Source organism: Salmo salar, unplaced genomic scaffold (genome assembly GCF_965601325.2).
Source record: "Salmo salar unplaced genomic scaffold, fSalSal1 ptg000257l, whole genome shotgun sequence".
Classification (NCBI taxonomy): domain Eukaryota; kingdom Metazoa; phylum Chordata; class Actinopteri; order Salmoniformes; family Salmonidae; genus Salmo; species Salmo salar.
Genome location: NW_027675339.1, coordinates 2,035,001 through 2,047,232, shown reverse-complemented (window position 1 = coordinate 2,047,232; position 12,232 = coordinate 2,035,001). Strand labels below are relative to the sequence as shown.

At 42.3% G+C, this 12,232-nt stretch overlaps 1 protein-coding gene across 1 annotated transcript in view; it reads right to left on the bottom strand.

The window, feature by feature from the left end:
- Positions 1 to 4,433: 4,433 nt before the first annotated feature.
- The window catches only part of LOC145867291 (uncharacterized), a 358,109-nt gene continuing 350,310 nt past the window's right edge, over positions 4,434 to 12,232 (bottom strand). Inside the window, exon 2 of the mRNA XM_082971363.1 lies at positions 4,434 to 4,522. Coding sequence (XP_082827489.1) covers positions 4,470 to 4,522 — 53 coding nt within the window. The 3' untranslated portion in view covers positions 4,434 to 4,469. The remainder of the gene's footprint in view (positions 4,523 to 12,232) is intronic.

Genomic DNA, 12,232 nt, shown 5'->3' with positions numbered 1-12,232 from the left:
GCGATCACTGCCTCATTGCCTGCACCCGTAATGGGTCAGCGGTCAAACGACCTCCACTCATCACTGTCAAACGCTCCCTGAAACATTTCAACGAGCAAGCCTTTCTAATCGACCTGGCCCTGGTATCCTGGAAGGATATTGACCTCATCCCGTCAGTAGAGGATGCCTGGTTATTTTTTTTAAATGCCTTCCTCTCCATCTTAAATAAGCATGCCCCTTTCAAGAAATTTAGAACCAGGAACAGATATAGCCCTTGGTTCTCCCCAGACCTGACTGCCCTTAACCAACACAAAAATATCCTGTGGCGTTCTGCATTAGCATCGAACTGCCCCCGCGATATGCAACTTTTTAGGGAAGTTAGAAACCAATACACACAGGCAGTTAGAAACGCCAAGGCTAGCTTTTTCAAACAGAAATTCGCTTCGTGCAACTCCAACTCTAAAAAGTTCTGGGACATTGTAAAGTCCATGGAGAATAAGAACACCTCCTCCCAACTGCCCACTGCACTGAGGATAGGAAACTCTGTCACCACTGATAAGCCCACTATAATTGAGAATTTCAATAAGCATTTTTCTACGGCTGGCCATGCTTTCCACCTAACTACCCCTACTGCATTCAACAGCACTGCACCCCCCACAGCTACTCGCCCAAGCCTCCCCCATTTCTCCTCTCCCAAATCCATTCAGCTGATGTTCTGAAAGAGCTGCAAAATCTGGACCCCTACAAATCAGCTGGGCTTGACAATCTGGACCCTTTCTTTCTAAAATTATCTGCCGAAATTATTGCAACCCCTATTACTAGCCTGTTCAACCTCTCTTTCGTGTCGTCTGAGATTCCCATAGATTGGAAAGCAGCTGCTGTCATCCCCCTCTTCAAAGGAGGTGACACTCTTGACCCAAATTGCTACAGACCTATATCCATCCTACCCTGCCTTTCTAAGGTCTTCGAAAGCCAAGTCAACAAACAGATTACCGACCATTTCGAATCCCACCGCACCCTCTCCGCTATGCAATCTGGTTTCAGAGCTGGTCATGGGTGCACCTCAGCCACGCTCAAGGTCCTAAACGACATCGTAACCGCCATCGATAAGAAACATTACTGTGCTGCCGTATTCATTGACCTGGCCAAAGCTTTTGACTCTGTTAATCACCACATCCTCATCGGCAGACTCAGTAGCCTTGGTTTCTCAAACGATTGCGTCGCCTGGTTCACCAACTACTTCTCTGACAGAGTTCAGTGTGTCAAATCGGAGGGCCTACTGTCTGGACCTCTGGCAGTCTCTATGGGGGTACCACAGGGCTCAATTCTTGGGCCAACTCTTTTCTCTGTATACATAAATGATGTCGCTCTTGCTGCTGGTGAATCTCTGATCCACCTCTACGCAGACGACACCATTCTGTACACTTCTGGCCCTTCTTTGGACACTGTGTTAACAACCCTCCAGACGAGCTTCAATGCCATTCAACTCTCCTTCCGTGGTCTCCAACTGCTCCTAAACACAAGTAAAACTAAATGCATGCTCTTCAACCGATCGCTGCCTGCACCTGCCCGCCTGTCCAGCATCACTTCTCTGGACGGTTCTAACTTAGAAATTGTGGACAACTACAAATACCTAGGTGTCTGGTTAGACTGTAAACTCTCCTTCCAGACTCACATCAATCATCTCCAATCCAAAGTAAAATCTCGAATTGGCTTCCTATTTCGCAACAAAGCATCCTTCACTCATGCTGCCAAACTTACCCTCGTAAAACTGACCATCCTACCAATCCTCGACTTCGGCGATGTCATTTACAAAATAGCTTCCAATACCCTACTCAACAAGCTGGATGCAGTCTATCACAGTGCCATCCGTTTTGTCACCAAAGCCCCATATACTACCCACCACTGCGACCTGTACGCTCTCGTTGGCTGGCCTTCGCTTCATAATCGTCGTCAAACACATTGGCTCCAGGTCATCTACAAGACTCTGCTAGGTAAAGTCCCCCCTTATCTCCGCTCACTGGTCACCATAGCAGCACCCACCTGTAGCACGCGCTCCAGCAGGTATATCTCTCTGGTCACCCCTAAAGCCAACTCCTCCTTTGGTCGTCTCTCCTTCCAGTTCTCTGCTGCCAATGACTGGAACGAACTACAAAAATCTCTGAAACTGGAAACACTTATCTCCCTCACTAGCTTTAAGCACCAGCTGTCAGAGCAGCTCACAGATCACTGCACCTGTACATAGCCCATCTATAATTTAGCCCAAACTACTACCTCTTCCCCTACTGTATTTATTTATTTTATTTATTTTGCTCCTTTGCACCATATTATTTATATTTTATCTTTGAACTTTCTTCAAACTACAAATCTACCATTCCAGTGTTTTTCTTGCTATACTTTATTTACTTTGCCACCATGACATTTTTTTGCCTTTACCTCCCTTATCTCACATCATTTGCTCACATTGTATATAGTCTTATTTTTTTATTTTTTTTATTATTATTATTATTTTTTTTTATTCTACTGCATCTTTGATTGTATGTTGTTTTACTCCATGTGTAACTCTGTGTTTTTGTATGTTGTCGAACTGCTTTGCTTTATCTTGGCCAGGTCGCAATTGTAAATGAGAACTTGTTCTCAACTTGCCTACCTGGTTAAATAAAGGTGAAATAAAATAAAATAAATAAATAAACATGAAGGGAAATACATGTTTTATTTAATAAAAGAGTTGTTATAATTTAGTTAAAACTTAGTAAAGACTGAAGCTACCGTCTTGTTGTGGAGGTATTAGCCACCCTAGAGGTTAGCCTAGCATCGTGTGACACCGGGAGATAATTGCTTGGGAAGCTAAACAAGTTCGTGTTGCCATGGGGATATCGGTTACGACTAAGGAGTACTGTCTGCATGGGTCGCTGTGCTGCCTTGGACTTGGTGAGGAAACCTGCATGGAACTGCCATACTTCGCTGAGGGAATATCTACCAAGTCGTGAGTAACCACAATGTGAGGTGCTTATAAATAAATACATTGGTAATGGTGAGAGGTTAGCATGTTTTGTTGTATCCTCTGTTATTGGTAATGGAGAGAGGTTAGCATGTTTTGTTGTATCCTCTGTTATTGGTAATGGTGAGAGGTTAGCATGTTTTGATGTAGCCTCTGTTATTGGTAATGGTGAGAGGTTAGCATGTTTTGTTGTAGCCTCTGTTATTGGTAATGGTGAGAGGTTAGCATGTTTTGTTGTAGCCTCTGTTATTGGTAATGGTGAGAGGTTAGCATGTTTTGTTGTAGCTTCTGTAACTTTCTCACTATTATTCATGATTCATTCATGATTTTTCTTAATCATGGCATCATCAGGATGCTTTTAGTAGTGTTTAGAGACATGTTATCTACTCACTTGTAAATAAAATGACTCCAGTCACCATCTGTAATGAACACGATGGGAGACAGAGAGCTGGTTTCAAGCGCAGGGCTCAGCAGGTGTTTATTGTAAAGGACCACAGGAGGAGGCAGGTAGCTGGGTCCAGGGGCAGGCAGAAGGTCATACACAGGGGGTCCAAAAAGGCAACAGTACAGGCAGGGAAACGGCAAAAGGCATCATTAGTGAGGCAGGCAAAAACTATCATTCACAGGAGGATTATATACTGTCACCTCATATGAAACATTTGATCTGAAATCCAAAATGTTGGAGTTTAGAGCCACATTTAAAATGTTATCTTCACTGTCAAAATAGATATGGTTTGGACTGTATGCTCAATAGAATCTAAATCTGATACCTCACTGTCTGTCTTTTGACTGATACTGCTTTTAAACTGGTCTGGTCAGTCTACTCAAATATTTGTTAATATGCATCTTCCTATCTACAAGCAATACTTGAATAATGTCATTTCTAGGCTGTGCTTCTCTGGTCTCAGCTCTAAGGTGAAACCCAACACTTTATTTGCATATGGGTAACAGTGTAAACGAGAAAGCTAAGCGTATCACTTTAATACAACCTGTCTGTCATTATATTTCTTCTGTGTTGGCAGACTCTCATGCTGTAAACTCAGAAAGACATCCTGTAAAGTGTTGGCCTCAGTTCTCAGTTCAAACCCCTCACACCTGAGAGAGCTGGACCTGAGTAACAATGACCTGAAGGATTCAGGAGTGAAGCTGCTCTCTGCTGGACTGGGGAATCCCCACTGTAAACTGGAGACTCTGAGGTCAGTATTATCAGATATGAAAGTACTTTATGCATGTAGTTCTCCCATTTGAAAAAGTCGTAATTATTCGGACATATTACTTATAGTGTATTAAAGTAGTCATAAGTTTAGCATGTTGTCCCATATTCCATGCCTGCTGTCACGTTTCTCTAAGACAGAACCCAGAAGCAGACCAGGTGAGTAAAATGAAGGTGAGTATTTATTGGTAGTCTTGATGTGTAATTTGAGTGATCCAGGAGACGGAGCGGCAGCGGAGGTGAGTTGATGAGAGTAGATGGGTGGATTCAATGAAGTCACTGTATCCACCGATGGCCAGGCAAGGGAGTTGAATGTTCCGGGAGGATGACTGTAGACAGAGTAAACGGGGGGGGAGTAACCAGTAACAAGAACAAAACAACAAGACTAGCTCAGGAAACATGAGGCTGTTCGTTGCTAACGATCCAGCAGGGAATGGATGTCAGCTCAGGGCTTATGAAGAGGTGATGATCAGGACCAGGTGTGCAGAAGGTTGATGAGATGCAGGTGTATGGTAATCACTAGATCTCCCGCCTAACTTCGTCGCCTGGCAACCAGACAGGGTAATAATATCACTAGATCTCCTAGATCTGTTATTGGTAATGGTGAGAGGTTAGCATGTTCTGTTGTAGACTCTGTAACTTTCTCTCTCATTATTATTGATGATTCATTCATGATTTGTATTAATCATGTTATCATCAGGATTAATTTAGTGTTTAGAAACATGTTATCTACTCACTTAGACAGAAAATTATCCAGTCATCATCCACCATTTTATTATTGGGCAAAACACAACCAAAACAAACTGCAAATAAGACCAACTAGTTTACAACCAAACACTAATCTTTTGACTATTTTAATACACTATAAATGAATTGGTCAGAATACTTATGACTTCTTCAAATAGGGGGACTAGATACATAAAGTGCTTTGATTTTTCTAAATGTTGAAACAGATATGTATGAAAATATCCTCAAATAAAAGGTGACATTTTATACTGTCACCTCAAATGAAACATTTGATCTCAAATCCAAAATGTTGGAGTATAGAGCCACATTTAAAATGTTATCTTCACTGTCAAAATAGATATGGTGTGGACTGTATACTCAATACAATCTAAATCTGATACCTCACTGTCTGTCTTTTGACTGATACTGCTTTTAAACTGGTCTGGTCAGTCTACTCAAATATTTGTACTATACATGTTTCTATCTGCAGGCAAAACGTTGATAATTTGTAATTTATAATATGATACATTAATTTCTGAATAGATATGGAAGGTTTCAGGACACTGATATATCTGAATATGTTGAAGAAATATACTGCCACTATTTTCACCACCAAAGAATATCAGTGTGGTTTTAATATGATTTGACTCTTTGCAGGCTGTCAGGCTGTCTGGTCACAGAGGAAGGCTGTGCTTCTCTGGTCTCAGCTCTGGAGTCAAACCCCTCACACCTGAGAGAGCTGGACCTGAGTAACAATGACCTGAAGGATTCAGGAGTGGAGCTGCTCTCTGCTGGACTGGGGAAACCCCACTGTAAACTGGAGACTCTGAGGTCAGTATTCCTGTAGTTGGTCAACAAGTGATAACTGTTCACCAGATCCACATGTGTTTACCAGACACACATAGTCCACACCATATGTGTTTGGACAGTGAAGCTTAAAGTTTTAAATTTGGTGCTATGCTCCAGCATGTATCTTCTCACTTAGACAGAAAACATCCACCATTTTAATATTGTGCAAAACATAACCCAAAACACAACCAAAACAAACTGCAAATGCAACACACGACTTTGAGTCACAAGCTTGATGTAGTTGTTGCATTAAAGGAATATGGGACCAAATACTAAACGTTTGACTATTTTAATACACTATGAGTGATTTGGTCAGAATACTTATGACTTCTTCAAATGGGGGGACTAGATACATAAAGTGCTTTTATTTGTCTAAATGGTGAAACAGATATGAATTAAAATATCCTCAAATAAAAGGTGACATTATATACTGTCACCTCACATGAAACATTTGATCTGAAATCCAAAATGTTAGAGTTTAGAACCACATTTAAATTGTTATCTTCACTGTCAAAATAGATATGGTGTGGACTGTATACTCAATACAATCTAAATCTGATACCTCACTGTCTGTCTTTTGACTGATACTGCTTTTAAACTGGTCTGGTCAGTCTACTCAAATATTTGTATTATACATGTTTCTATCTGCAGGCAAAACTTTGATAATTTGTCATTTCTAATAATGATACATTAATTTATGAATATATATGGCAGGTTTCAGGAGACTGATGTATCTGAATATGTTAATAAAAATATACTGCTTCTATTTTCACCACCAAAGCATAGCAGTGTGATTTTAATATGATTTGACTCTTTGCAGGCTGTCAGGCTGTGGAGTCACAGAGGAAGGCTGTGCTTCTCTGGTCTCAGCTCTGGAGTCAAACCCCTCACACCTGAGAGAGCTGGACCTGAGTAACAATGACCTGAAGGATTCAGGAGTGAAGCTGCTCTCTGCTGGACTGGGGAATCCCCACTGCAGACTGGAGACTCTGAGGTCAGTATTCCTGTAGTTGGTCAACAAGTGATAACTGTTCACCAGATCCACATGTGTTTACCAGACACACATAGTCCACACCATATATGTTTGGACAGTGAAGCTTACAGTTTTAAATGTGGTGCTATGCTCCAGCATTTTGGATTTGAGATCGAATGTTGGATATTAGGTGACAGTACAGAATGTCACCTTTTATTTAAAGGTATTCATACATATACAGTCGTGGCCAAAAGTTTTGAGAATGACACAAATATTAATTTTCACAAGTCTACTGCTTCAGTGTCTTTAGATATTTTTGTCAGATGTTACTATGGAATACTGAAGTATAATTACAAGCATTTCATAAGTGTCAAAGGCTTTTATTGACAATCACATGAAGTTGAAGCAATGAGTCAATATTTGCAGTGCTGACCCTTCTTTTTCAAGACCTCTGCAATCTGCCCTGGCATGCTGTCAATTAACTTCTGGGCCACATCCTGACTGATGGCAGCCCATTCTTGCATAATCAATGCTTGGAGTTTGTCAGAATTTGTGGGTTTTTGTTTGTCCACCTGCCTCTTGAGGATTGACCACAAGTTCTCAATGGGATTAAGGTCTGGGGAGTTTCCTGGCCATGGACCCAAAATATCAATGTTTTGTTCCCAGAGCCACTTAGTTATCACTTTTGCCTTATGGCAAGGTGCTCCATCATGCTGGAAAAGGCATTGTTCGTCACCAAACTGTTCCTGACTGGTTGGGAGAAGTTGCTCTCGGAGGATGTGTTGGTACCATTCTTTATTCATGGCTGTGTTCTTAGGCAAAATTGTGAGTGAGCCCACTCCCTTGGCTGAGAAGCAACCCCACACATGAATGGTCTCAGGATGCTTTACTGTTGGCATGACACAGGACTGATGGTAGCGCTCACCTTGCCTTCTCCGGACAAGCTTTTTTCCGGATGCCCCAAACAATCGGAAAGGGGATTCATCAGAGAAAATGACTTTACCCCAGTCCTCAGCAATCCAATCCCTGTACCTTTTTCAGAATATCAGTCTGTCCCTGATGTTTTTCCTGGAGAGAAGTGGCTTCTTTGCTGCCCTTCTTGACACCAGGCCATCCTCCGAAAAACTCACACCTGCCTGCTGCCATTCCTGAGCAAGCTCTGTACTGGTGGTGCCCCGATCCCGCAGCTGAATCAACTTTAGGAGACGGTCCTGGCGTTTGCTGGACTTTCTTGGGCGCCCTGAAGCCTTCTTCACAACAATTGAACCGCTCTCCTTGAAGTTCTTGATGATCCAATAAATGGTTGATTTAGGTGCAATCTTACTGGTAGCAATATCCTTGCCTGTGAAGCCCTTTTTGTGCAAAGCAATGATGACGACACGTGTTTCCTTGCAGGTAACCATGGTTGACAGAGGGAGAACAATGATTCCAAGCACCACCCTCCTTTTGAAGCTTCCAGTCTGTTATTCGAACTCAATCAGCATGACAGAGTGATCTCCAGCCTTGTCCTCGTCAACACTCACACCTGTGTTACCGAGAGAATCACTGACATGATGTCAGCTGGTCCTTTTGTGGCAATGTTTTTGGGGGATTCAGTTCATTTGCATGGCAAAGAGGAACTTGGCAATTATTTGCAATTGATCTGATCACTCTTCATAACATTCTCGAGTATACGCAAATTGCCATCATACAAACTGAGGCAGCAGACTTTGTGAAAATTAATATTTGTGTCATTCTCAAAACTTTTGGCCAAGACTGTATTTTTTACCGTTTTAGATATGAAAGCACTTTCGGCATCTAAACTCAGAAAAAAAAGAAACATCCCTTTTTCAGGACCCTGTCTTTCAAAGATAATTCGTAAAAATCAAAATAACTTCACAGATCTTTATTGAAAAGGGTTTAAGCACTGTTTCCCCATGCTTGTTCAATGAACCATAAACAATTAATGAACATGCACCTGTGGAATGGTCCTTAAGACACTAACAGCTTACAGACGGTAGGCAATGAAGGTCACAGTTATGATAACTTAGGACACTAAAGAGGCCTTTCTACTGACTCTGAAAAACACCCAAAGAAAGATGCCTAGAGTCCCTGCTCATCTGTGTGAACGTGCATTAGGCATGCTGCAAGGAGGCATGAGGACTGCAAATGTGGCCAGGGCAATAAATTGCAATGTCCGTACTATGAGACGCCTAAGACAGCGCTACAGGAAGACAGGACGGACAGCTGTTCGTCCTCACAGTGGCAGACCATGTGTAACAACACCTGCGCAGGATCGGTACATCTGAACATCACACCTGCGGGACAGGTACAGGATGGCAACAACTGCCCGAGTTACACCAGGAATGCACAATCCCTCCATCAGTGCTCAGACTGTCCTCAATAGGCTGAGAGAGGCTGGGCTGAGGGCTTGTAGGCCTGTTGTAAGGCAGGTCCTCACCAGACATCACCGGCAACAACGTCGCCTATGGGCACAAACCCACCGTTGCTGGACCAGACAGGACTGTCAAAAAGTGCTCTTCACTGACGAGTCAAGGTTTTGGCTCACCAGGGGTGAGGGTCGGATTCGCGTTTATCATCGAAGGAATGAGCGTTACACCGAGGCCTGTACTCTGGAGCGGGATTGATTTGGAGGTGGAGGGTCCGTCATGGTCTGGGGCAGTGTGTCACAGCATCATCGGACTGAGCTTGATGTCATTGCAGGCAATCTCAATGCTGTGCGTTACAGGGAAGACATCCTCCTCTCTCATGTGGTACCCTTCCTGCAGGCTCATCCTGACATGACCCTCCAGCATGACAATGCCACCAGCCATACAGCATGTTCTGTGCGTGATTTCCTGCAAGACAGGAATGTCAGTGTTCTGCCATGGCCAGCGAAGAGCCCGAAATCTCAGTCCCATTGAGCACATCTGGGACCTGTTGGATCGGAGGGTGAGGGCTAGGGCCATTCCCCCCAGAAATGTCCAGGAACTTGCAGGTGCCTTGGTGGAAGAGTGGGGTAATCTCACATCAAGAACTGGCAAATCTGGTGCAGTCCATGAGGAAGAGATGCACTGCAGTTCTTGATGCAGCTGGTGGCCACACCAGATACTGACTGTTACTTTTGATTTTGACCCCCCCCCTTTGTTCAGGGACACATTATTCCATTTCTGTTAGTCACATGTCTGTGGAACTTGTTCAGTTTATGTCTCAGTTGTTGAATCTTGTTATGTTCATACAAATATTTACACATGTTAAGTTTTCTGAAAATAAACGCAAATGACAGTGAGAGGACGTTTCTTTTATTGCTGAGTTTAGTTCTCCCATTTGAAGAAGTCTTAATTATTTGGACAAATTTATTTAATCATAAGTTTAGTATTTAGTCCCATATTCCATGCCTGCAGTGATTACATCAAGCCTGTGATTCTACTAACTTGTTGAATTCATTTGCAGTTTGTCTTGGTTGTGTTTTGGATGATGTTTTTCCTAATAGAAACTGATTGGTGAATAATGTCCTGTCATTTTGGAGTCACTTCACTTGTATTGTCAGTAAGAATAGATGTTTCTGAACACTTCTACATTCATGTGGATGCTACCATGATTATGAATAATCAGGAATTAATTGTGAATAATGAGGAATGAGCCTCTGTTATTGGTGATGGTGAGAGGTTAGCATGTTTTGTTGTAGTCTCTGTTATTGGTAATGGTGAGAGGTTAGCATGTGTTGTTGTAGCCTCTGTTATTGGTAATGGTGAGAGGTTAGCATGTGTTGTTGTAGACTCTGTTATTGGTAATGGTGAGAGGTTAGCATGTTTTGTTGTAGCCTCTGTTATTGGTAATGGTGAGAGGTTAGCCTGTTTTGTTATAGCCTCTGTTATTGGTTATGGTGAGAGGTTAGCATGTTTTGTTGTAGCCTCTGTTATTGGTAACGGTGAGAGGTTAGCATGTTGTGTTGTATCCTCTGTTATTGGTAATGGTGAGAGGTTAGCATGTTTTCTTGTAGCCTCTGTTATTGGTAATGGTGAGAGGTTAGCATGTTTTGTTGTATCCTCTGTTATTGGTAATGGTGAGAGGTTAGCATGTTTTGTTGTATCCTCTGTTATTGGTAATGGTGAGGAGTTAGCATGTTTTGTTGTAGCCTCTGTTATTGGTAATGGTGAGAGGTTAGCATGTTTTGTTGTAGCCTCTGTTATTGGTAATGGTGAGAGGTTAGCATGTTTTGTTGTAGTCTCTGTTATTGGTAATGGTGAGAGGTTAGCATGTTTTGTTGTAGTCTCTGTTATTGGTAATGGTGAGAGGTTAGCATGTTTTGTTGTAGCTTCTGTTATTGGTAATGGTGAGAGGTTAGCATGTTTTATTGTAGCTTCTGTAACTTTCTCACTATTATTCATGATTCATTCATGATTTTTCTTAATCATGGCATCATCAGGATGCTTTTAGTAGTGTTTAGAAACATGTTATCTACTCACTTATAAATAAAATGACTCCAGTCACCATCTGTAATGAACACGATGGGAGACAGAGAGCTGGTTTCAAGTGCAGGGCTCAGCAGGTGTTTATTGTAAAGGACCACAGGTCCAGGGGCAGGCAGAAGATCAAAAAGGGTCCAAAAATGCAACAGGCAGGGAAAAGGCCGTGGTCCGGGAGATCAGGCAATAGGTTGATAACAGGAAATCCAATAGGCTAAGGTACAGGCAGGGAATAGGTTGATAACAGGAAATCCAATGGGCTAAGGTACAGGCAGGGAATAGGTTGATAACAGGAAATCCAATGGGCTAAGGTACAGGCAGGGAATAGGTTGATAACAGGAAATCCAATGGGCTAAGGTACAGGCAGGGAATAGGTTGATAACAGGAAATCCAATGGGCTAAGGTACAGGCAGGGAATAGGTTGATAACAGGAAATCCAATGGGCTAAGGTACAGGCAGGGAATAGGTTGATAACAGGAAATCCAATGGGCTAAGGTACAGGCAGGGAATAGGCAAAAGGCGTCGTTAGGGAGGCAGGGAGGCAGGCAAAAACTATCATACACGGGAGGAGTAAATTAAAGGAAACTCAGCGCTCCGAATAGCCGTGTGTCGCAAATCAAACATTACATCACAATGATGGGGGTGCAAAGAACTGAACTAAATAGAGTTTGATAATGACATACAGGTGTGTGAACAGGTGATCAGAATTCAGGTGACTGGGATCTGGAGAGTGAGCTGCGTTCAGGGGGATCTACGTGTTTGAGAGTGTGAGCTGGAAGCAGACGTTACACCATCCACCATTTTAATATTGGGCAAAACACAACCCAAAACACAACCAAAACAAACTGAAAAATCAATCAACGAGTTTGAGTCACAAGCTTGATGTAGTCGCTGCGTTCAAGGAATATCGGATCAAATACTCAACTTGTGACTACTTTAAGCCACTATGAGTGAATTGGTCAGAAAACATATGACTTCTTTAAATAGGGGGACTAGATACATAAAGTGCTTTCATTTTTCTAAATAGTGAAACAGATATGTAT